This window comes from Salvia hispanica, chromosome 4 (assembly GCF_023119035.1).
Source record: "Salvia hispanica cultivar TCC Black 2014 chromosome 4, UniMelb_Shisp_WGS_1.0, whole genome shotgun sequence".
NCBI lineage: Eukaryota > Viridiplantae > Streptophyta > Magnoliopsida > Lamiales > Lamiaceae > Salvia > Salvia hispanica.
Genome location: NC_062968.1, coordinates 11,611,670 through 11,635,325, shown reverse-complemented (window position 1 = coordinate 11,635,325; position 23,656 = coordinate 11,611,670). Strand labels below are relative to the sequence as shown.

At 35.9% G+C, this 23,656-nt stretch overlaps 1 protein-coding gene and 2 pseudogenes across 1 annotated transcript; 1 reads left to right on the top strand and 2 right to left on the bottom strand.

Moving 5' to 3' along the window:
* Window positions 1-1,150: 1,150 nt before the first annotated feature.
* LOC125220362 (dynactin, 150 kDa isoform-like) lies at window positions 1,151-4,332 on the top strand. Its single transcript, XM_048122532.1, has 6 exons — window positions 1,151-1,521; window positions 1,863-1,985; window positions 2,099-2,287; window positions 2,369-2,450; window positions 3,946-4,010; window positions 4,111-4,332. Exons 1-6 carry the CDS (start codon window positions 1,228-1,230, stop codon window positions 4,330-4,332), a joined length of 975 nt encoding a protein of 324 aa, XP_047978489.1. The 5' UTR covers window positions 1,151-1,227.
* Window positions 4,333-8,178: 3,846 nt separating this feature from the next.
* On the bottom strand, window positions 8,179-9,916 carry LOC125185335 (annotated as a pseudogene).
* Window positions 9,917-14,338: 4,422 nt separating this feature from the next.
* LOC125220361 lies at window positions 14,339-22,917 on the bottom strand (annotated as a pseudogene).
* Between the last annotated feature and the right edge of the window lie 739 nt (window positions 22,918-23,656).

Below are 23,656 nucleotides of genomic sequence, written 5' to 3'. Positions count from 1 at the left end.
CCTACTAAAGAGGGGCAAAATTGTCATTTCGTATGAAGAGGCAACCTTAAAAATTAGGGCAAACCACCCTATAAATAGGAGCTGAACATAAAGAAAAGAGGAGTACTTTTTGAGAGAATAGCACCATTAGCTCTTAGTTTCACTCTCTAAATCCAACAGCCTGCCTTGAAGATTCCGGCCACCTGCCGGCGAGGAGTCATCATGCCTGAATCATTCCAGCCGCTGTAGTTCCAGAAGTTCTTCCATTTTCAGTTTCCAAGAAGCCAAACAATCTTTTACTTGCTTTGTTTTTAAGATTTCTTAGCTACTTATTTTAGTTCTTAAATTTCGAAGCTTAGTTTGAAGTTTAATCTTGTTTTGTTTGAGTTTACATTTTGGATCTTGATTACCGTTTCATGCTATGGAGTTCTTGTTGGATTTATTTCGTGTTTCATTTGTCTTAGCTTATGCCTTATGTTATTCATGCCTAGCTTAGTTAGATCTAGTCTTTCCATAAGTGTTTACCGCCGCTATTGCTGTAGGAGCGGCAGCGCTCCGTTGCCCTCCGTCCCTTCCTCTCGCTGGCTCCGCCCCCATCATCACCATCCACCACCGACCGCCCATCCCTCTCCTCCAGAGACCACCGCCACGTCTCTCTTTCTTTACCTCTCACTCCAAAGTTTCAAAGGCAAGATCCCCAATTCATTTCCCCCTTCCAATTCACGTCGCTGCGAAATCTAATCTAGGGGTTTTTGTGGTTTTTCAAATTATTAGGTATTGCTAAAACTTTTTTCTACATACAATTTCGATATTTCCTGTTTTTCTGATTTTTGTTGTTGAGATGTTAATTTGTTGGATTGAATGAGTTTTGAGCTGAGTAATGTTGTGATCTCCAGTTGCATTTGCTGCGATTTGTGTGTTTTTTGGACGCGAAATTTTAATTTTTTTTCAACGTCGTTTTTGTGTTCCGGCTGCCAAGTCACGCTTTCGACTTCTGCATAGGATAAGTTTATGCCGGAAAATTATCTGATAGGGTCGGATGAGAAATTTGCACAACCTGATAAAGTTTATGACTTTTAACGCAATATTTAAAATTTATGGGAAAAATTAAACTTTCGGGAAAATTCACGACGCAATTTGCCCAATTTAAAAAGAAAGCAGGTGACATTAATTTGGGGGAAATCCAAGAGAAGAGCGTAGAGCAGTGTTATCTACATATCACTAGTTCGCAATCGGAAACAAAATTAGATGGCTGGCTTACTAGCTTGGGCGGCGGACGTCGTCGGAGGTGGTGGCGCCGGGTGGAGCGACGAAGAGGCTGATCCCAATTCCATTCCTCTCATCTTCACGCCTGAACAACTCACTTATGTTAAGGAGCTAGACACCAAAACAGCTTCTCTCAACCGCGCGATCCGAGATCTGCGCCTCAGACTCCCACCTCCCGACATTTCTCAACGTCTTCCCCATCTCCACGCTCACTCTCTCGCCTCCAATAACGCCCTCGCTCTTCAGCTCAACGCCCACTCCTCCACCAAACTAGAGGTATATTGATTCAACACTTTTAAATCTCTCCTATGTTTCTCTGTATTTTGTTCCCCATTTTGTTTGTGATGTTGATTGTGACTATGATGATGAATTAAAAGCACGTGCCTGATAAGATTCTGAAAATTGTATCAGTTGCAATTAGCAGAAGAGAGCATTAGCCTCGATCAATTTCATGTAGCTAGGTTCAAATTTGACAGATTAAATTGGATATGCATTCGAATCTGATTTGTTAGACTGAGAATTCTGGCTGAGTTTGTGTCAAAATTGTGGAAAGAAGTAGTGATTTTGAAGTCTGTGAATGTAGATTGGTGATGGTCACTCTTAATTACCCATTGCAGGCACAGCAGAGAGAAGCAAGGTTGCAGCAAGAGAATGCTGAGTATGAACAGGGTATATCCAACCAACAAGTTAAAATTCAAGAGAAGTTACAGGAAGCGGAGTTGCTCTTAAGTAATTTAAAGGTAAGAAATTTAGTTTCCTAAACTTTTGTTTAACTGGCTTGATGAGTTGATGTTTGTGCTCCAAAACTTCTTAATGTTTGGCGTCTTCACTATAGTCATAAATTTTTTTTCAGGAACTGGACTTGATTGAACAGAATCTGATAGCTGAGTTGCAAAGAGACAAAGCTTCTGCAGTTGCCAGCCATTCTGAAGAGTCCAATGGAATGCTTAGCGAATCCCAGCAAACAGTTAAAGCTCAAGAAGATGCAAAAACTGCAAAATCTGCATTTATGGAGAAGTTGGATAGCAAGAGAAAAGAATTGGTCTGTTGCATGGCTTAATTTAACTTATGCCTATTTAATGCATATTGGTTGCTGAAACATCTATCTATCTCTTATTTATAGGCTGCAATAGAAGAGACTGTTCAAGAATTGGAGAAAAAGTGGCTGCAGGTCCAAGATAGCGCATTGAAAAAACCGACTCCAGGTACCTAGTTTAATTATTAGATACCCCCATTTGCTTTCCAATAATCATGTATTCCGACAAGTTTTAACTGAAAATTACGTTTCAAGAGAATCTATAAGTATTTATATTTTTACAGAGAAAGATGAAGCTCAGGATAGCAAAGTATGTTAAAAATCAAGACAAACATTGATAATAACCCTGAACTTTTCAGAGATCAAATATTCCTATTAAATTAACTATATGTGATAACAGAGATGTATTACATTGATTTGTTCATCTCTGTTTCATGGATTTTAGGTTTTTGTGCATGATTCTCATTTCTGATATATAAAACTTATTCTCGACTAAACCTCTTCCCAGAGAGACACTTAAAGTTGAGAATAGATTACCCAGAGAGACTGATTTAAAAAGTTTGTTGTTCAAGTCAATCATCGGCCCATCGGATTTATGCATGCTTTTAAACCACCTGTGCACTACTTTTGTCTTGTAGCATATTTCTAAAAAATACTTTTGAATTACAAATTTTATTGAAGTAATCACACTCCTCTCCGTCCTATGAGAATATGCACTTGGTTGGGCACGGGTTTTAATGTACAATTGGTAAAAATAAGAGAGAGGTAGAAAGTATAAGTAATTAAAGTATTGTTAGTGGGGAATGGGTCTCACCCTCAAGAGAAAGAGTTTCCAAATTAGAAATTGCACAAGAATATTCTTGTGGGATGAACTAAAAAGGAAAGAGTGTATAATCTTGTAGGAGGAAGGGAATATCATACTCCCGTCTGCCATTAAATGTCTCATTTTTCCTTTCTGGTCTGGCCCGCCTACAAATGTCCCATTTCACTACACTCCACATTCCACTAACTTATTCTACTCACATTTTATTATAAAACCAATACTCCCTCCGTCCCAAGGAAGATGACCCCTACCTTGGGTGGCACGGAATTTATGCAACTTTATTTTGCAGCAAGGCCAAGCAGTAAATAAAAGGAATAAGGTAGGAGACTAGAGAGAAAGCGTGTTTCCCCATTTTTAAGAATTGGTCATTTTAATCACTGACAAATCAAAAAGGAAAAGTAGGTCATCTTAAATGGGACTTGAGTGAGATATAAAAGTAGACCTACAATCTACTATCTTTTACTATCCACTTTTTGTCTTAAAGCCTAAATAATTTCTTAAACCCGATCTGGTCAACTACAGGACATTTAATTATGGACGGAGGGAGTATGTTCTTGTAAGTTATATGAATCCTGTGATATGCACCTGGCGATTACTAGTTATTAGGATGTGGTTAGGTGCCGCAGGATAGTCGGAATAGATTTCTGATTAACTGCTGTCAAGTACTGTGAAATTTCAGTGATATCATCAGTAATTCTTATCAATTTTGAACAAATGACATCATTCCGGCTTAGCTGACTATTCTGGCTACTGTAATTTTGATCTGTTGCAAATTATTGTCTTTTGATACATGTCTTGACAATAATATCTTTATGAACATATTTGATATCTTCATTTGCAGCTCAGCGGGAGAAAGCTCTGGATAAGCAGCTTCACAGCTTAATTGAACAACTTGCTGTGAAGCAGGTGATCATATTTTTCATGGACCTACTTAATACTCTGTGATGGCTACATTTTTTCCTTGGAAGATTTGTAATAATATGTTGAATTCATTTTTCACTTATAGGCTCAGGCAGAAGGTCTTATCAGTGAAATCCATACAAAGGAGATGGAGCTGGAAAAGTTGAATGGGATACAGAGAAGAATCGAAATTGGCAATTCAGATACCAATTTTCTGGGAATAGGTTTGAAAGAAGAGTTTCTCGGAATCTGTGTCTTTAATATTCTATTGCGCCGCCACAAGCTTCCAGTTCATATGGGTGGTCGGAATGAGAGTTTGCAGGGTTAATGCTGTTGGGGTGGCTTTTGTGTCTTTTTGGTTTTGCACGTATTGGTATTTATCAAACTTTCATTCTGAGATTCTACCACTTACTTTTAAATTTTATTATTTGCAAAAGCAAGTAACATTTGTCAGTGTATACTTTTTATACTCCTGCTTGTACAGAGTGTATAGTAAGTAGTATTAGTGTTTTGTTGTTTTTAACTTTTGATTTTGGCGCCTACAAAGGTTAATTTGGTTCCATGATTTCATTGGTCATGAATTCTCCCTCCGATCCCAAAAGATGTCCCTTGTGGGCGGACCTGGATTTTTTTTTGGTTTAAATGGAAAAAAATATTATTTTTATATTTAGGGAGGAACTTTTAAAAGAAATTGACTTTTTTGGGGGAAAAAAATAAAAAAAAATTCTCTTTTTGGGGGGAAAGGGGATTTTCTTATCTTCATTGCTAATTCGTTCTTGTAAATGATGATGTTTACAGATGGACACTCTCAAAATTAAAACTGATCACCGTGTCCATGAATAGTCTCGTCGTTGGAAATATTGTCCACTCTTTTTCCACGGAGGGAAATTTTTTCTACTTTACTTTTTTTCTTTAATTTTGAAAATGGACCCCGTTTTCACTAATCCATTCCACTCATATTTTATTATAAAAATTTAAAATATAAATATGGCTTTTATTCATAATTTTTTTTTCTATTTTTTTCCTTTCCAAGTCAAAAATGGGGAAATATTGGGGTACGGGGGGTCACTTTTTTTTAAAACCCTTTGCAGTCAAAAAAAGGGAAAATTCGCGACGGAGGGGGAATTCTCACAAAAAAGTTGTTTTTAACTAACCCCCCAATATTGGGACCCTTTGCAGTTTAGAATGTACCTTTGACACTTAGTGATAAAGAACAAATTCAACATATTTACGTTTAGATCTAAACTCTTCTTCTATCGTTGAAGCTCAAATATCAAAATTGGTTAAAGGTTTTGAACAACATCTATCGAAACAATATTAAAAAAAAGAAAATCATAAAAAATAAGCAAAACAATTCTCGCCGCTATAATGAAACATATCGTTTGAGCATCACAAAATACATCGTTTTATACACATGATAGAAATGAGAAAAAAAAAACGAAAGTTCATGATTTAATATTTACCCTCCGTCCACCAAAAATAGCCTTAATGTGAACGTTCGATTATATCGAAATTGGTAAACTATAAGAGAGGAATAGATAAAGAGGTAAAGTATGAGAGAAAATGAGAAACACATAGGTAAAATTAGAGGTGTCCGATGACAATTGGGCCCAGCTCGGCCAGGCCCATGTCTGCGGTCCGGGCCGGGCCTTGATTGTAGTATACAATGGACCCAGCCCAGGCCCGAGCCCAGATAGTATGTGGGCCGGGCGGGCTAAACTGGGCCAAGTTCAAAATTTCTATAATCAAATGAGATGGCACTGAATATGTACAAATAAACAAGTTTTATTCACCTAATTTCATATCTAAAAAAATTTTCAAATTTGTGTATGATATAATAACACACGCATATAATATATAAAAGTATACATGTGGAGTAGGAGTACATATAAACCAAGGAATCATGATATTCTATGATTATAGAATTATTTTTAATAAAGATAAATGAATTAACAACTAATACCTATAATTATGGAAATCAATTAAAGATTAATATCTACACACGCTTATAATATATAAAAGTATAAACGTGGAATACTATATACATCCATAAAATCGGGAATCATGATATCTTGTAATTATGGAATTATTTTTAATAAAGATAAATGAATTAACAACTAATACCTATAATTATGCAAATCAGTTAAAGATTAATATCTACACAAATCGTTAAAATGACTAACACATCTTAAAGAAACCATACCACCATTCCTAGCCAATCATTTGTACATGTGGACGAATAATAAGCGGCCATGTGGCAATCATAAAATTGTTCAAGGGTAAATTTTCAAGATCTAAATATTCAATATGTTAGACGCAATTTTTTTCGTCTGCAATATCCAATATGATAGGACTGCAAGATTGTAGTCTAAGCGTTTATACTATTGTAGTCTAGCGTTATAATATTACGATCTAGCGTGGTGTCAAGTGTCACTTTAAGAGAGTGTTGTCATTTTAACGCACCCCTATATACACAAATCATATGTAATTATGGAAATCAAATTTGTTATAAGTTTTTATTTCAGTTGAATAATTGAATCAATTGATTATTTTTGCAAACTATGATTTAGTAAAATCTATAATTTTCTTTAAAATATATGGATATGTAAATTAAGAGAAAAGATATTAATATGTCGTATTAATAGGGATATTGATATCTAATATCACGAAAACTTTCAAAAAGTTGGGTTTTTTTTCCCAAAAACTTTAAAATTCAAATAATATAACGAACTTTAACTCCGGTTTGTTTTTTCCCACGAATGAAAATTCCCACAAATAATATTATGATACGGAATTTGTTTTCGTAATTTCGACAACAATTTTGAAAGCTACAAGTTTTTCAATCTTTATAGATAGTTTTTCTTGAAGCACACCCTCCAAAATTGTTCTTCAATCTATTAAAATAACATGAATTTTTTCATTCATGGAAAAACAAATCCAGGAAAGTTGCGTATATTATTTGTCAATTTAAAGATCGTGGAAAAAACCTAATTTTTTAAAAGTTTCGTGATATTAGATGTCAATATCCCTATTATATAATATCCAATCTTCATAATACTTGTATATGAGTATTTATGGCAGTAAGGCATAATAATAGCAACTAGATCTCCTAAGCTAAGGTATATTAATATACACATATTATTACATACACATAACTAATTATCCAGCACTATATTTATGGAATTATTTTAATAAAGATAAATCATAAACAACTAATTTCTATAATTATGCAAATCAAAGTAATTATGACACAGCTAATTCTAGGATTATTATTTTTAAAAGAGGAAATTAGTGAATTACTAATATATAGTATAAATTAAAAGACTCTTGATATTTATTATATATGTACTATAAAATAATTAATTACATAAATGAGATTCTGCGGGCTGGGCCGGTCCTAGGACTAGGTCGGGCTTCGGCGGGCACGGCCCGAGCCGTCTGGGTTTGTGAAAAGGCCCAATTGGAGCCCAATTAATATGCTCGTCTAGCCAAGCCCGCTCCATTTCATTGGTGGGCCGGGCCGGCCGCCCATACCGGCTTGGCTGGGCTGGTGGCTCGACCCATTTGACATCTCTAGGTAAAATTGGGGAGAGAATTAGAAAAACTGGATAGTAAATTAGAAGAAAATTTTCAATTTTTGGTATGAGACTAATTTTGGTCGATCGTCCAAAATGAAACACGAGTCTATTTTTGTGGACGGATAGAGTATTTTATTTTCAAATTATAGGAATTAGTAATAAGAATTTACTATTTTTTGATTTAAATTATGTTATTCCATAACTATTTCATACACTTCTCCCATTGTACAAAACTAGTCCGCTTATCGAATGTGTTTAAACAATATAATCTACTCTCTCCATCCCTAATAGATGTCCACATTTTTCTTTTTAGTTTGTCACACAAAAGATGTCATCTATTATGGGACGGAGAGAGTCTTTTTAAATAGAAATTGTTTATAAATTTAATTTTCTAATTGGTGAAAAACGGAGGTACATATCGTTGAAATAGGGAGGGGAAAAAAGTCCAGTTTGAGTGTGAATCATCCATCACATGTTGCCGAAAATGTGGGGCTGATTGTCTTCACTCATTAAAGAGAAGAACCTCTTTTTCAAACTTAAAAAGACTCTGATTGTGGGTGGATCTACCTTTACCACATCCCAATGATATTGTTTTTTATCAATTCGAAACAATTAAAAGATACACATTACAAAGTGGGGCAGTGCCTCGTTCAACATCAAAATAGTGCTAATAACATAAGAATCCTGGTTGTCACTGCTGTGCATACCGGCATCGCCCATAACCTGAAAAAAACCCAACAAATTAAGAAAAAATTCCAAGTTAAATGAAAATATATTAATAGAAAGAAGGATGAAAAAAGAGTTACTCGGATCAGTGAAAGTGACAAGCGCAGTTCCCTTGAAATCACAATTCCAGTAGTTCCGTCCATGCATCTGGTAATAAGCATTCATCGCGTAAGAGGCGTGCGCGTGCACCTTCTCCGGAGCAAAACAATCCCCATTTTCTTGAATCTCTTTGCAATCAACACCGCCGCCTCCGCAGCAGAAGTCCAGCACACCCTTCATCACCTTCTCATCTGCATGCGGCTTTGCCACACACCACACCGACGGCCCCTTCGGCCTCCTCTCCCCCATCTCCAACTTCGAGCAGAACTCGCAGCTCAAATCCACATCGTATACCCTTGACCCGTCCGGGTTGAAAATCCCGAAATTCCTCTCACTCTCCCCGCCCTCCTTCTTGTTCTCGTTAAACAAAGCAAACAAGAAAATCTCAATTGTTTCACTAGGCTTCATCGGCGTCCCCTTATTCGACTGCGCCTTCTCCACCAATCTCGCGTTGTACGTCCTCGCATTCTCCGGCGTCGCGGCGGTCGCCTCTTCGAAGGCCACCGGGACTCTGACACCACCAGCCTGATCGAGCGGTTGCCAAACCTACTACACCAAAAAAATCGGATAAGGACACTTTTTAATGCTATTAAGGACGCTAATTTGTGTGTCTAATTATATTATTAGAATCTCAATTTTAAAATTAGAGAATACAAATAGAAGCATCCTAAAAAAGCAAAAGAATAAGGTAATTAGCCATCAGTATGCTTTTTTATGTGTCGCTAAAAGATAAGTTTTTTGTAGTGACCCTAGCGAACCGATGGCATATCTGACTGCATCAATTTGGGCGTCGAGCATGTTGGTGTATGTGAAGCCGTTGTCTGTGACGACAGCGCCGGTGGAGGTGGTGGTGTTATTGCCGAGCAGCGCGTAATTTAGATCGATTGTTTTAGGATTGTCGCGGTAGGCGAAGTAAGGGTAGGCGTTCACCATGAACGGGGCGGCAGTGTCGGCGAGGAACGCGACGATGGAGGTCATCGTGGGGAGGAGGGTGGCGGCGAAGGTGGCGGAGGAGGGGGAAGGAGGTGGCGAGGACGGCCATGCTGTGAGGGGTGGTGACCTTGATTTTCCGGTCGAGGCCGCGGGAGAGGAGGGCGGAGTGGAGGTTTTGCATGGCTTTGAAGAGGGCGTTGGGGTCGAGGTTGTCGGTGGTGAGGTACTCGTTGCCGACGGCGATGGAGACGACGGAGGTGGCGGGGAGGAAGGGGGCCACGCGGGAGGAGAGCCAATCGGAGGCGGCGGGGGGGTGGGAGCTGAGGTTGGCCACTTGGGAATTCTCGACGGCGACGATGAGGTCTATGCTGGTGTTGGAGAAGGCGGAGAGGATTTCGGGGTTGGTGTCGTAGATTTTGACCTTGTTAATGACGGTGGATTGGAGGAGCTGCGCCACCTTCTTTGGCGGCGGTAGGTTGTTTCCCAGGGTGCCATAATTTATTCCCACGCCGGAGACTTGCGGCGGTTGGGTGAGGTGGAGGAACAGGAGTAGAGGGAGGAGCAAACGCATTGTAATTTTAGGCTATTGAATAGACTTGTTTGTGGTGTACAGCGCCACCGACTATATATAATACTTCCTCGTTCTATAGATAAATTTCTTACTCCTTCGTCCTAGAAATGCGATTTGAAATCGCGTTTTAATGTGTAATTAATACGAGGAGAGAAAGAAAAAAGAAAGAAAAATGGCAAAATGGACAATATTTCACTGACGAGGAGTAAATCATTACAATCAAATTTTATTTATACACTTACTACTAATTTCCTCAATTTTCTTCACAAAATCAAACAAAATTTTTAAACTTGTGCCAAATGAAAACAACGTAGGGATTAATAATTTTAATATTACTCTACCCATTCCACATTATTTGAGATGTTTCAACAAGACCTTTTCTTTTCGTAACATATAGTTATAGATCTTTTATTTAACCAGATTATCGAGATTTAAGAAAGTTGTACTGCTCCATCCGGCTAAGATGACACATTAGTAGCCCACGGATTTTAGGAGAAATGGGTTAATGTATTTAATTGGAGAGAGGAAATATGAGTGGAAGTATTAAAATAGAAAGAGAAAGAAAGATGAATATTTTAATAAAGATGGGTAAAAATAGTTGAGTGTATTAATTGTAGAGAGAAAATTTCTGAAAAAGAAATATGTCATCTTGGTTGGACAAACTAAAAAGGAAAACGCCATCTTAAAGGACGGGAGTATTTAATAAGTTACTATAAGGATGAAATAAAATTGGAAAGATAATAAAATAGGAAAAGAAAACGAGTAGAAAAAGTGAAAAAGCAGGTGACATTAAATATTTTTTCTAAAAAATGACTCAAATAACTTAAGACAACTACAAATAAAATACGACTTAAGTAACTTAAAACGAACGGAGAAGTATTTTTATAAATAGACTCCACGTTTAATTAATTCTTTCTACTAACATTGTATTACAATTGAATACATACATGAGCTTTTAAATATTTCAAATGTGTTTCTTCAAACGTCTATGGAGCATAAGTTACAGAAGCACTTAAGCAGAATACAGGTTTAATACTATAGAATAAGATTAAAAGTTACACAAGGTAGTACTCCACATATTAGAGCATCCTCTCAACACCGGATGTCCCGGCGGACTTCGAAGAGCCTTCGGGCAGGGCGTGCGGAAGTCCAGCATTGGGGCGACGGAGGCGGATACGGATGTCCCGTGCGGACGTCCGCCGCGACGCCCGCCATAGCTGCGAGCGCGGACTTCCCATTTTTTTATTTTTTTATTTCTATTTATTTTTGTTTTTTTAAATCTATATATACGGCTCGTATTTTCCCGTATTCGTGGTGAAATTTTAATTCCATAAATTGTTTAATTTGATGAATTTGTGAATTTTTTTATTAAGGTATGGAATGTCGGCCACCGTGCGGTGAGAAATCCTTATGACGTGGCAAGGTCGGGAAAGACTAGGGAGGTTCTTATGACGTGGCAAGGAGGTATTTTTGGTAAGTCCGCCGGAAAGGCTATGGGATGTCCGTCCTCACTGGGAATGCTCTTATATGAAGAATTGAGAGACAGACTTCCTCAATTCAGAAATGAGACAAGAACTTTTACGGCTGGATGCCAATCACAAAACATGCGTAATTATAGCATATGGCTATGGATTTCAATTCTTTTGACAAAATGACTACCCCTGTACACTAGGGTGGGTAAACGTCCGTTATTCGGTTAACCGAGAACCAAATCGAAACCGTCGTTATCGGTTAACCGATAACCGAAAATTATCGGTTTCGGTTCGACCGTTTCATTTAAAATATAATTCGGTTATCGGTTATAACCGATAACCGAAAAAAAAACCGAAAAACCAAAAATATAAATAATAATATTAAATACTATAAAAATACTTAAATATCATAAATAAATTTGATATTGAAGTGGGACAATTAATCATCCCAGATATGAGAAATACGCCAAACTCCTTATTAAGAATTAAGAATGGCCCATAGTATTAAATAGCAGTGTTACATTAATTTAAATTTAGTCTATCAATATTTATAACAAGAAGTCTCTTATTCTGTTTCTTTAAAAATCAATGTTGGAATAGTAAGTGTCTCTCTTTAGCCTATTTATTTTTATTGTGTCTCTACATAACTTTCATTTTATTGTGATTGTATACATATTAAATTATTAATCTTTCATTTTTATAGCATTTCTTAAATTCTTAAACTATCTTTTGAAGTTTGAATATTTGAAAATTATATTATACAACAATAAATACTTATAAATGACAATAAGGAACTTAATGTAATTTCAACCACATATAACTTCATTTGCTAATTTCTACAATTTACATGCCTACATCAACTATCAACTAGAAACTTAAGATGAGAGTTAGAATAGGAGAAGCAAACGTGGAAATGGATTTGTCCCCCATCGGACATGAAACTAATGATAGAAGAAGAAATTGTTATAAATTATGATGAGTGATGGTTGCCTAAGCTTGAAAATTTTGTACCCCGGGTTATGTAATCCACCAACTAAAACCCCAATTAGTTTACATGTGATTATTTTGATTTTGATTTCGGTTTTATTTCAAGAACCGATTAACCGACGTTATAACCGAACTAACCGATTTTTTCGGTACCGGTTCCGGTTATTTTTTAGGTTCAATTTTTTGTCGGTTAACCGACATGTCGGTTCGGTTAATAACCAACCGACCGAATACCAGGCCTATTTGTACACAGTTTGAAAAAACATTGGGAGCTTCAATTCGAAAACATTGGGTGCATGAGTGCATCAATTATTTCCCTTTCGATATTCATAATTTTAGGGTTTTGCTTTTAAACCAAAACCTTTCCCCAAATCTCGGTTTTTCCCATGAACTATGAGATTTGTTTTTAAACCACGAACTTTCATTTCGTAGGATTTTCCCAACCCGACCCGAATAGCATAATTCAAAATGTTAAAGTTGTGTTTTGTTTATTTAAAAGTTATCATTTGTTATGTAATAATTGTGATCGTATGTATTATTGTGCCAAATAGTATCCAAGTACTCAATTTAGTGACAAATAGGATTAAAATTAACATGTAGACAACCGGGTTTCGTCGTTGACTCGTCGGGAAAACCCTAACGAAATGAAAGTTCGTGGTTTTAAAAACAAATCTCATAGTTCATGGAAAAACGATCAGTGAAAAGGTTTTGGTTTAAAAAGCCAAAACCCCTAGAGAGATGATCATTCGAAGTCATAACGAAATAAGATTACAAGTTCTCCAAAAAAAAAAATTACATACAAATTTTAGATATAATAGAATTGTTAGATTTTTTCCTAGTTGATTTATAGCCCCAATTTGATTGACACATGTTTTAAAAAGTGTAAGATGTACGTGTAAGAATTTAATAGAGGCGTGAGATCCACTAAACAAAATGAAAAAGAAAGTGAGGATTTAAATTGTGGACGTCCCTAAATAGCAAATTGAGATATTTTTTGGGGATGGAGGGAGTAAAAGTAGGTCGGCAATTTTTATAAGATATAATAACTGAGACGAATCTAGATAGAAATAATGGGTTTGGGTCTTTATCGAGTCGACTCAATAAGAATGCAATGATTTTGGGTTGGATTCGAGTTATACGATAATAAATAAAATTATTATTTTAATTATTTTTATCAATTAAAAATATTATATTTTAATTTTATTATTTCAATTAAAATCATGATAAAGTTTTAATTAAGTTATAACAAGTTTTAATAGTGTAAGACTATTCTCAACTAACAATACTTTAATTAGTTTTATCTTTCTATCTTTCATTACTTATCAATTGTGCATTAAAACTCATGTCCAACCAATAGTGCATACTTTTGTATAGGTGGGAGTATTACTATAAGATTTAGAAATGAGCAATATTTTGCTTAATATATTGGGTTACATTGTAAATGTCCAAGTGTGAAGTACTCCCTCCGTTCGCTCATAATGAGTCATTTTTTCATTTCTAAGCTCTCATAACAGTTAGTCATTTCCATATATAGTAACTTTCTCTTTACTTTACTCTCTACTTATTCTTCTCTACTTTATTCACTTTTTACTTTATTCTTCTACATTTTTTCTTTTTCTTACTTTTTTATCTATTTATTTAACACACTCAACATTCATTTCTTAAACTCTGCCGAAAGGTTCCGCCTCAACTATGAGGGAATGGAGGAGTATATGCCTATGCAGCAACTAAATAGTACTCTCTCCGTTCCATAGTAGTGGAGACATTTCTTTTCGCCGGAGATTAAAAAAGTTGGATAAGGTAGTTAAGTAAATGAAGAATAAAGTAGAAATGAAAAAAGTGAAGAATAAAGAAGAGAGGAAAGTAAGGAAGAAATGTGTTGACTTACCCCAACAAAGGAAATGACTCCACTACTATGGAACGTATCAAAACTGCAGAAATGATTCAACTACTATGGAACGGAGGGAGTAGGAAAAAAAGAATGGAGAAGGAGAACTAGTGAAACATGCACCAATCTCAATCTTTGCCACTCAATCTCAATCTTATTGGTAACTCATCACACCACGGCTGTAAATTTCATAAAAACATTCACCATCAGTATACAACTTTACCAAACCCATTTCCTTTCCAATGAATTTGTTCACTGCATTTTCTTGTGACTCTGGATTTTAGAAAGTCCATCCTTATAATCCCTCCGGGCCTCCAACAGAATCATATGTTGCAACATCTGAGCCCAATTATCAATAGGCCCAGGCAAACACCAATGCACGCAGTCATTATACAAAGTCACATTCTGATTGGGCCAATGCCCATCTTACTCGGTGCCCATCCGGCCGCATCACCATCGCCTGCGTCGTATCCATCAATCGCCACCTCTTCTTCCCCAATTTCTCCACACCTCTAAATTCCTCCAATTCAATCATGTACAGATCCAAATCCAACCCCTCCAGAATCGCCTCATCCCTCCGGAACGGCCGCCGCCGCACGCAGTCGCCGCCCTCGTTCCACAGCCCGCCCTCGAAGTGCGACGGCGCGAACGTGCGGAGGATCGCCGCGCCGCCGAAGCTGCGGCGCCCGCTCACGGCTCTGATCGCCGTCCTGATGGCGCGGCGGTAGGCGTGGGATACGGGGAGATCGGTGGCGTTGGGGATCTGGCAGAAGTGGCAGCCGGCGACGCGGCGGTTCTCGTAGTAGACGGCGGGGCGGGTGAACCAGTGGCCGGCGTTGATGATGAGGTAGTCGACCGAGTCGATGTGACTCGTCCATGACTCGTCGAACTCGTCGAGGTGGAGGTTGAAGAGGCCGGTGTGGGTCGGGCCGTCCGGGTCACGCTCTTCGGATCTTACTAAAAATGGACTCCGGAAATATTCGAGGGTAAAATTGTAATTTGGGTACTTCCACCGTTTGAATTGCTCGTCGGATGTTGGGGAGTCGTCGATTGGGTATTCTACCTGTTAAAATAAAAATATAGAGACTAAATCGTAAATTAACGTAAAATCATTTTTAATATTTTTAATTTGAAATATTTTAATACATGTTAATATTAAAATTTGACTATACACTGTAGTTTCTATTTTACATGTGTCTCATCTCTAAAAAACAAAAGAACGCAAAAATCTTGCTCTAAGCTAATAACTAAAATCTATCCGTGCATTGGCTTATGCTCATAACTAAAAATTGAACAAATTGTATGAAAAACCACCTAACTTAGGAACAATTAAAACACATGTGAAGCACATGCACACTTAAGCTTTTATTAAGCCATTAAAATTTAGGGTATATTATCAAAAACTTTATCAAAATTTGGCCATTTTTGTAATTTAAAAATGACCAATTATATCATAAAATTTATAAATTTCTTAGTTGTCCTATAATCTCACATTTGAGAGAAATTATGTATGATTTGCCAAACGGAAATATTATGTAAACAAAACGTTTGACTACTAAAACAACGTCATTTAATGCATAAGTCAATTACGTTTTTAAATTTTATACATATATGCACTAAGTCAATAAATTTAGACACATAGTCCACCGGAAATTTTCAGCATGTGGTAATTAATGAAATTTTAAAGTTATAATATACTCCTCCGTCTCACTACCTTAAGATGGCGTTTTCGCTTTTTAATTTGTCAATTAAGATGACATATTTACACTTACTGGAAACTTTTCTTTCCAATTAATGCACTTCAACCATTTTTACCATCCTATTAAAAATATTCATCTTTCTTTCTCTCTCTGTTTTATTACTTACACCTACCTTTCCTATAAGCGATTAAATACATTAATTAATAACTCCTAAAATCTCGCTAATAAGAAATGTGTCATACTCATGAGGACGAAGAAAGTAATTAATTATTTTTAAAAGTTATGGAATTTTCAAAAAGTTGACCAAACCTAATTGCTAGTTTTGGCCTTTGCCCTATAATTTAATTTGGAACTCAATCTAAAAACTTTGTATCTATGATAAAAGGGTTTATCATTATTGCAAATATATATATGATATTCGGCCAGATCACTATATTTTGGCTGAGTATAGTTTTTCCTCTCAAAATTTATGTTAATGTGCATAGCTTATAATAGTATATAAATTGAATTAGTTTACTAACCAAAAGTCATTATAGAATTCTTAAATTATTAGGACTGTTGATCAAAAAGATGGGATATGACTATATGTAAAATAAGATAAGAAATACGGTTTACAAGATATGAAAGATATGATTTTTTTTTTGTTGTTTGATACAACATAAATTATCTAAATTTATAATATATTAAATAACATGGTTTAACTTGACAAATTGGTGGGTTACATAAACATGGTTAAAGTTATAAGTTTGGTAAGATTGGGGAGAGTCCCTTATTGGACTTTGAGTTAAGCTAATTATGATATCAAACAATTAAAAATATTATATATAATTTTATCTTGATATTCTTAACTTATTAAAGACGCTGGTCACCGACCAACCTACAACTTTTCAAACAAAGACGACAAGCTTATCCATTTCAATGAGAAGAACGTTCGAGTAACTAATAGTGTATCAATAGTAGTAGTATATTATGAATTCAATGAAAGTTGGCTAGAAATAGATATAATGTGAGTAAGAACCAATATTACAAATGAATGCCGTGGGGCTGTGCAATAGCTTTCATACTCTGGAAACTAGAAATATATATTATGCAAAAAGTTAAGAGTGCTAAAGGCAATTATGGTTTCTACATCTATCATCTTGCAACTGTCGAGATGCTCACGTTTTCATATCAATTTTGGGATTCCATTTGTTTTGTCATGACTCGTTTTCTCCCTCATTTTTCAAAAATAAACTACACACTGATGACAAAAGTGATAGAAACAAGCGATATATAGTCTTCCCCCTTGGTCATTTATAATATCAATTTAGCCGTGAGGTACAAGGGGATTGGTTAAATGTTGTAGAGAGAGAAAGTGAGTATAAGTATTAAAGTAGAAAGATAAAGAAAATGAATATATTAAAGGAAAGAGTCGTTGATTGTATTAATTGGAAAAGTACAAAAAGAAAATTGTCATTTTAGTTAAATGAAAGAAAAAGCATTATCTTGGAGACAGGAAGTACTTAATAGAGACTTGGTATTTCTAAAGCTAATTCAGATAATAGACTCAAATGTAGTCAAGTGGTTAGACACAGAATTAATTGCTAAGTGACTATATTAATAAAGAAATTGTATAAGGGTCTATTTCTTTGACTAGTAAGCAATATTATAAAGTTGCATTCTTCAAATAATAAGCTGAAAATTTAATCAAACAAATCCAGGTTGTACTAAATTTTCATTAATCAATAATTCACCTTCGTGGGGGTTTCCCCAAAAGATTTAAAGGAAGTATCAATTAATATTCATAATAAAGGGGAAAAGACAATGATGATATGATTCAGACATTTTATAAAGATAATAATAATATATATTAGAGCTTTCTTTAGATGGAAGACAAGAAAAGTATCCATGAGGGCACATTTTATTATAAAATTTTTTCTGGTCAAGAATAATCCCCATGTTTATTATCTTCTTATCTAATACTGCTTGATATACTTCAATAATTCAAATTTTCTTTCACTGAAAAAAATAAAATACTATGTCAAGTTGACTCATAATATCTGCCTTAATTTCCCTAAACCTCAAAAAAAATTGAAGCTGCCCCTTTTTGTTTGACTTTGAAAAACTGGCCAGTTAGGTAAACTACTCTTTTCTTGATTTGAAATTTTTAAAAAAAATTATTATAATCATAGTCTGCACTTTTATTGGGAGTGCAGATAGTGTAGTATATAACATCTATGTTTTGGTTTTGGGGTAGGGCGCGTAAACAAACCAAAAATGGACATTTATTTTTTATAAAAAAATAAGAAAAAGAAGGAAAAAAGAAGTGACCTTGGACAAGAGATATCATGGACTGCATTTGATTCCTCCCGACAGAATCTCCAACGAAGGCCATGGACTTATCCCGAAGCGTATTGAGGAAGTGAGAGGGTTGAAAGCGGGTAAATCGCAGCCGCCGGGTTTCCACTTCAACTTGATGAAGTCGAGTCGGGTCGCCCGTATTTCATGCAGTTCTGGTGCTCATGGATGGCCCAGCAAGTGTTGTTGGTGTAATACGAGGCATCGGGATCCGGAACCCATTGCCTGTGAAGATATTGCATCCGTCTTGGCTCGTATCGTCAGCTGCATTGTAGAAATAGGTGGATACGGAAGAGGAGCTTTTTGGCTGCACACCGGATAGATTATGGTGGCGGTGATTAGCGCTATGGATAAAAGTATGGCTATATTGATATACCTTTATTTACAGGTAGCTCCATTGATTTGGAAATTGTGGACCTAAGACTGGGGTGAAGAGATTGGAATTCAAGTATGGAGTGGTCAGTGGAGTAATATATTTTGAATGACTTTTGGGCCTCTGTAACTTGTGTTTGTGCATTTGTTTAAGTAGTACTTTTACCCCTCCAATGCGAGAAGATGCGCTTTTAGGCTGACAGATTTATCGCTTTATTTTGTGTGTTAAATGGAGGAGAGTAAAGTAAGAGATAGGATAAAGTAGAGATAAAGGGTTCATTTTAAGTAATGGATCATCTTAGTTGCAATACCAAAAGAAAAGTGAGTATCTTTAAGGGACAGGGAGTAGTATTAATTGAAAGATCTAATACTACTACTTCACCTTTAATCATTTTTAATTAAGATTTATCTTTTCATTTCTAATCAATACTCCTTCCGTCCCAATATAATCCCAATATAAGTGAAGAGTTTCTTGCAAGATATGGTTTGCTAAACAAATAGGAGACACTTAAAACAAATACCTTATCTGAAATCATCAAACTCAATAAAAGTAGAAAAAATTAATTACAAAAATATATGAATGTTAAAGACCCCGTTTAGTTATTCTAAAACAACCCTTTTAGTTATCCCTATTATTCATTACTTGTCATTAACAAGTCAAGAAGTCTTGAAAATTAGAATTGAAGAAGATGAGAACATAAAAACTAAAAATCAGACCAGACATTTATTCTCCGTTATAGTTGCAGCTCTTTCTTGTGTTATTTCCCATTTCTCCTATATATCAATATTATTCTCCGTAATGGTGTGAAGAAATTACACTATACCTTACCATAAATCAAGATTATTGCAAGTTATAGTAAAACTTAACAAAACAGTAATGAAACTCTCATGCTCGTCCAGTTACTTTCTCGATTTAAAAAAAGTAAAATTTCATTTGTCTGCAACTTCCCTCCTTAACAATTCCTGCAAAAATCACTCCAAGCATCAATGGGTCCAGGCAAACACCAATGCACGCAGTCATTCGGCATTACCAATTTCGCCCCCCATCCGGCCTCAACAACATAGGCTTGGTGGTATCAAAAGAACAAACCTCCTCCCTCTATTCTGTGTCCTAGCAATTCCCAGCTCCTCCAACTGTATCGTGTAAAACTCCAACGCTTTCTCATCCAGCGATGTCTCGTTCCTCGTAAACGGCCTCGTCCGCAGGCAATTCCTGCCCTTATCCCACGCCCGCCCTCAGAATGCGACGGCGCGAATGTCCCACGAACGTTACTCCGTTATAGCCTCGCAGCGCCATTGATGGCGCGAAATGCTGTCCGGAAGGCCCAGCGGTAGGCGAAGGCCGGCGTGGGTGGGTGATGTTGGAGTCGGGCTCGGGCAGTAGAGGCAGCCGTGGTAGGGGGTGGAAGTAGCTCGGGCGGAAGAATCAGGGGCCCGCGGAGATTATGACGTAGTGGAAGTGCGCGATTTGGTTGGACCAGGTGTCGTCGAACTCGTCGAGGTATAAATCGAAAGGACGGCTGAGGGAGGGTCTAGGATTCCGGTCTTCACCAGAAACGGCGTCCAGAAAATGGAAATATTGAAGTCGTGCTCTTTGTAGGAAGGGGATCCTCTGCTGTGCTAAATAGCACAGCAGGAGCTGCTGTTAGACGCACCAAATAAAATAATCAACTAAAAAATATAAAATAATTTGAATATTGATGCATTATTTTTTAATGTTGTATTAGACACTGCAGGGTGGATCTGGATCCGCTCTTTGTATCGGTACCATATTTGTTTCCCTCTATTGGATGGGCCCCCCTAAAATACCCAAATATCATAATCTTAGTTGAATATTTATGAACTCTAATAAATCTTACCCAAAAAAGATTGGGTGTTGGTTAAAATAAAATAATAAACCGTTGTAGTAATGAAGTCGTTTTGCTTTAGTTGTTTCTTTAAAATTTAGAGTAATTTTTTTTTTAGAAAAAAGTCAACACTTTTTCCCTCCCCTCTTTCCCCTCTTACTTTTATTCTCTTCTCTCTCTTCTTTTTCCTTTTACTTTATTTAAAAGCCTCTTGCTCCCTTTAAAATTTTTTTTAATCTAAAATTCCCGGGCGTCCCCCTTTACTATGGGCGGGAAAATCTAAAGGATAAAATTTAGGTTTGGGTTTTTAATATTTTTTATTTTCATGGGGGTTAGCTATGACTAATTATCTCATGATTTTTCCATCTAAATTGAGTTGTGGGTTGGGCCTAAAACCAAAAACACTACAAATTTAATGGGATCTCTTGCAAAAAACCCCTTTTAATTGTCATATATAGTGATGGATTATCATAAAAGCTAGTATTAATTGTTCATTTTACTTTCTTTACCCCCTAAACAACTAATTCGCATTTTAAAATTTTTGTTCGAAATGTTACAATTAAATCGTATATATAAGATCCATTTAATACTTGTTTAATAAGTATGTACGTAGATTAGCATCCGTTGGTTTGCTACCGATACTTTGGCATTTGATAATAAATATTTTTGCCTCTGCATAAGTTGGGATTTTTCTTTTGATACAAAAATTTAGGTAATGATGTTTAGTGAATAAAATTGTGGTACTTAATTGATATTTAATTGATAAAATATGGGGCTAAAAGAGTATAAAAGATAAAAAGAATAGAATAAAATAAAAAAAATTTAAAAAAATATATGAGATAAAAAGGGAAAAAAATAAAAAAGGAGAGTTAATTAAATTTTTAAAAAGAAAATGTATCAGACTTAGGCACGTATTCGGTTTTTTAGTATACATTTTAAGGTATTTTCAAAAGTGCAGTGAATGTACATTTAGGGTTTTTTCTACATATATACACATCTACTCATTCCTAAGTCAACAAAAAAAACTAAGGTTGTTAATTGAATGCTAACGGACTTGTTGTTTATATTTATTATAATATGATAATAAAATTTTTGTTAAAATGACAACACCTCTTAAACACCTCTTAAAGTGGCCGGTGTATCCATAATATTATAAGCGGCATTGACAATAGTATAAGCGCTAGACAATAATCGATTCTTGTTTAGCGTATAGGATATTCTTGGAGAAAAAATTATTGTATATGTATTGGATATTGTTGGCGAGAAAATTTATCCTTGAGCACTTTTTATGATTGGCACATGGCAGCTGATTATTAGTCACATGATACAAACGATTATAGAAATGTTGGTATGATGTTATTTTAAGTGGTGTTGTCATTTTTAACGCCCTATGATAGTATATATAAGCGTGTGTAGGTTTGTGAATCGAATGCCTAATTCTTGTTAAAAAAACATTCCAGATTATTCTCAAAATATAAATTAGTTACTAATTTATACTGAGTTTGTGCTTTATCAGGAAATTTTTTAATGAAAGTTAAAACTTTAATTAAGTAATTGAAATGCTAATATAATACTACAATGTTTGAATTATTTAAGGATATTTAAGTAGATGCATGTGAGAGAAGATTCTGGTCTGGTTAGTTGGGGAGTAATCATAACAAGGCAATATCAATCAATCAATGTATAGGTTTAAATTTGCTTTTATAATCCGTCGATTTCATAGATGAATGAATGTAGGAAATAAAGCTCCACACCATTTGTGATCTCAAACATTCCAACTTTTTCTGAAGTGGGGCCATCATATACATAAAAACTAGGACCCCCACCAACAAATCCCAACCAAATTTTGAACCCAATAATTTTCTCAATCTTAATTAAATCACTTGTAGAAAATCGGGGAAAACAAGCTAATCAGTGAAAAATACTCATCATTTCATTTCTATGAATAATTAATTTTTATCTAAAGATTGTAAACAATAGTAATATCCCTTCTCCACGCATATAATCATCTGAGTTTAAACTTTTCTTTTTAAAACGAAAATGATAAAATGATAAAAGAGTAGATTTCTTTTAAAAGAACAAGCACACAAAATACCAAAAAAAACAGCCGAACTTAGTCACCAAACAACACAGTTGGTAATTACTGAAACTAAACGTCTCGAATTCATGTCAATTCAATTTACGTACATTTATCTATTTTTTTTAAAAAAAAAGAAAGGGAAGAGTTACCTTGGACAAGAGGCAAAGCAAGGACTGCATTTGGTTTCTAGCAACGGAATCACCGACAAAGGCTAACGATTTCCCTACCATTCGGAAATCGATCCGGTTGGAAGAGGGAAGCTCACAGGCGTCGGGTTTCCACCTCCATTTGAGGTAGCCGGTGTCGGGGCGGCCGAATCTCATACAATTTTGATGCTCCTGAATCAAGTCACACGTTTCATTGGTGTAGTAAGGGCCGTCCGGATTGGGCACCCATTCGCCCGAAAACAAGTCGCATTGGTGCGATTCGGCGTGCACGTGTGAAGGAAAACGTGGTGGGAGGAGGAGGAGGAAGAGGAAGAGGATTCTCCGGTGAAGGAAAGGTATAAAGGGACTGTGAGGAGAAGTGCTAGGGCTACGACTGGACCGGCCTTTCTTGTTTTTTTCCGCGTTTGTGATTTTCCTAAGGGAATCATCTTTATCTTTATGTGTACAATTTTAAGAATGCCAGAAACTTAGTTTCTCGTATTTAACTCATTTCTGTGGATGTGGTGTGTGAGAGACAGATGGTTTCTAAGTGATACAACTGGCAAGTGTAATAGCAGCACTTCTTTATAGCACGGAGACTAAAAATAGTGTGTTAGATGGGTACGAATAAGTATTCTTAGTTCTTCCCTCTCCGCTGTGAGACGTTTATTTTGACATAAGAATTTAAATAGTGGTGTTTATGCTTAGTTGAGGATTTATAGATATGTATAGTTGGATAGAATTTTGTTGTAGCATGTTGCTAATTATGCAATCCTTCCGTCCACGTTATTTGAGGCGTTTTTTTAACGAATTTAAGAAAGTTGTGATTAGTGAGTTAAATAAAGTAAATGAGTAAATAAAGTAATAGAGAGAAGAGAGAGTAAAGTAAAAAAAAGAATAGAGTAGGTGTGATTAG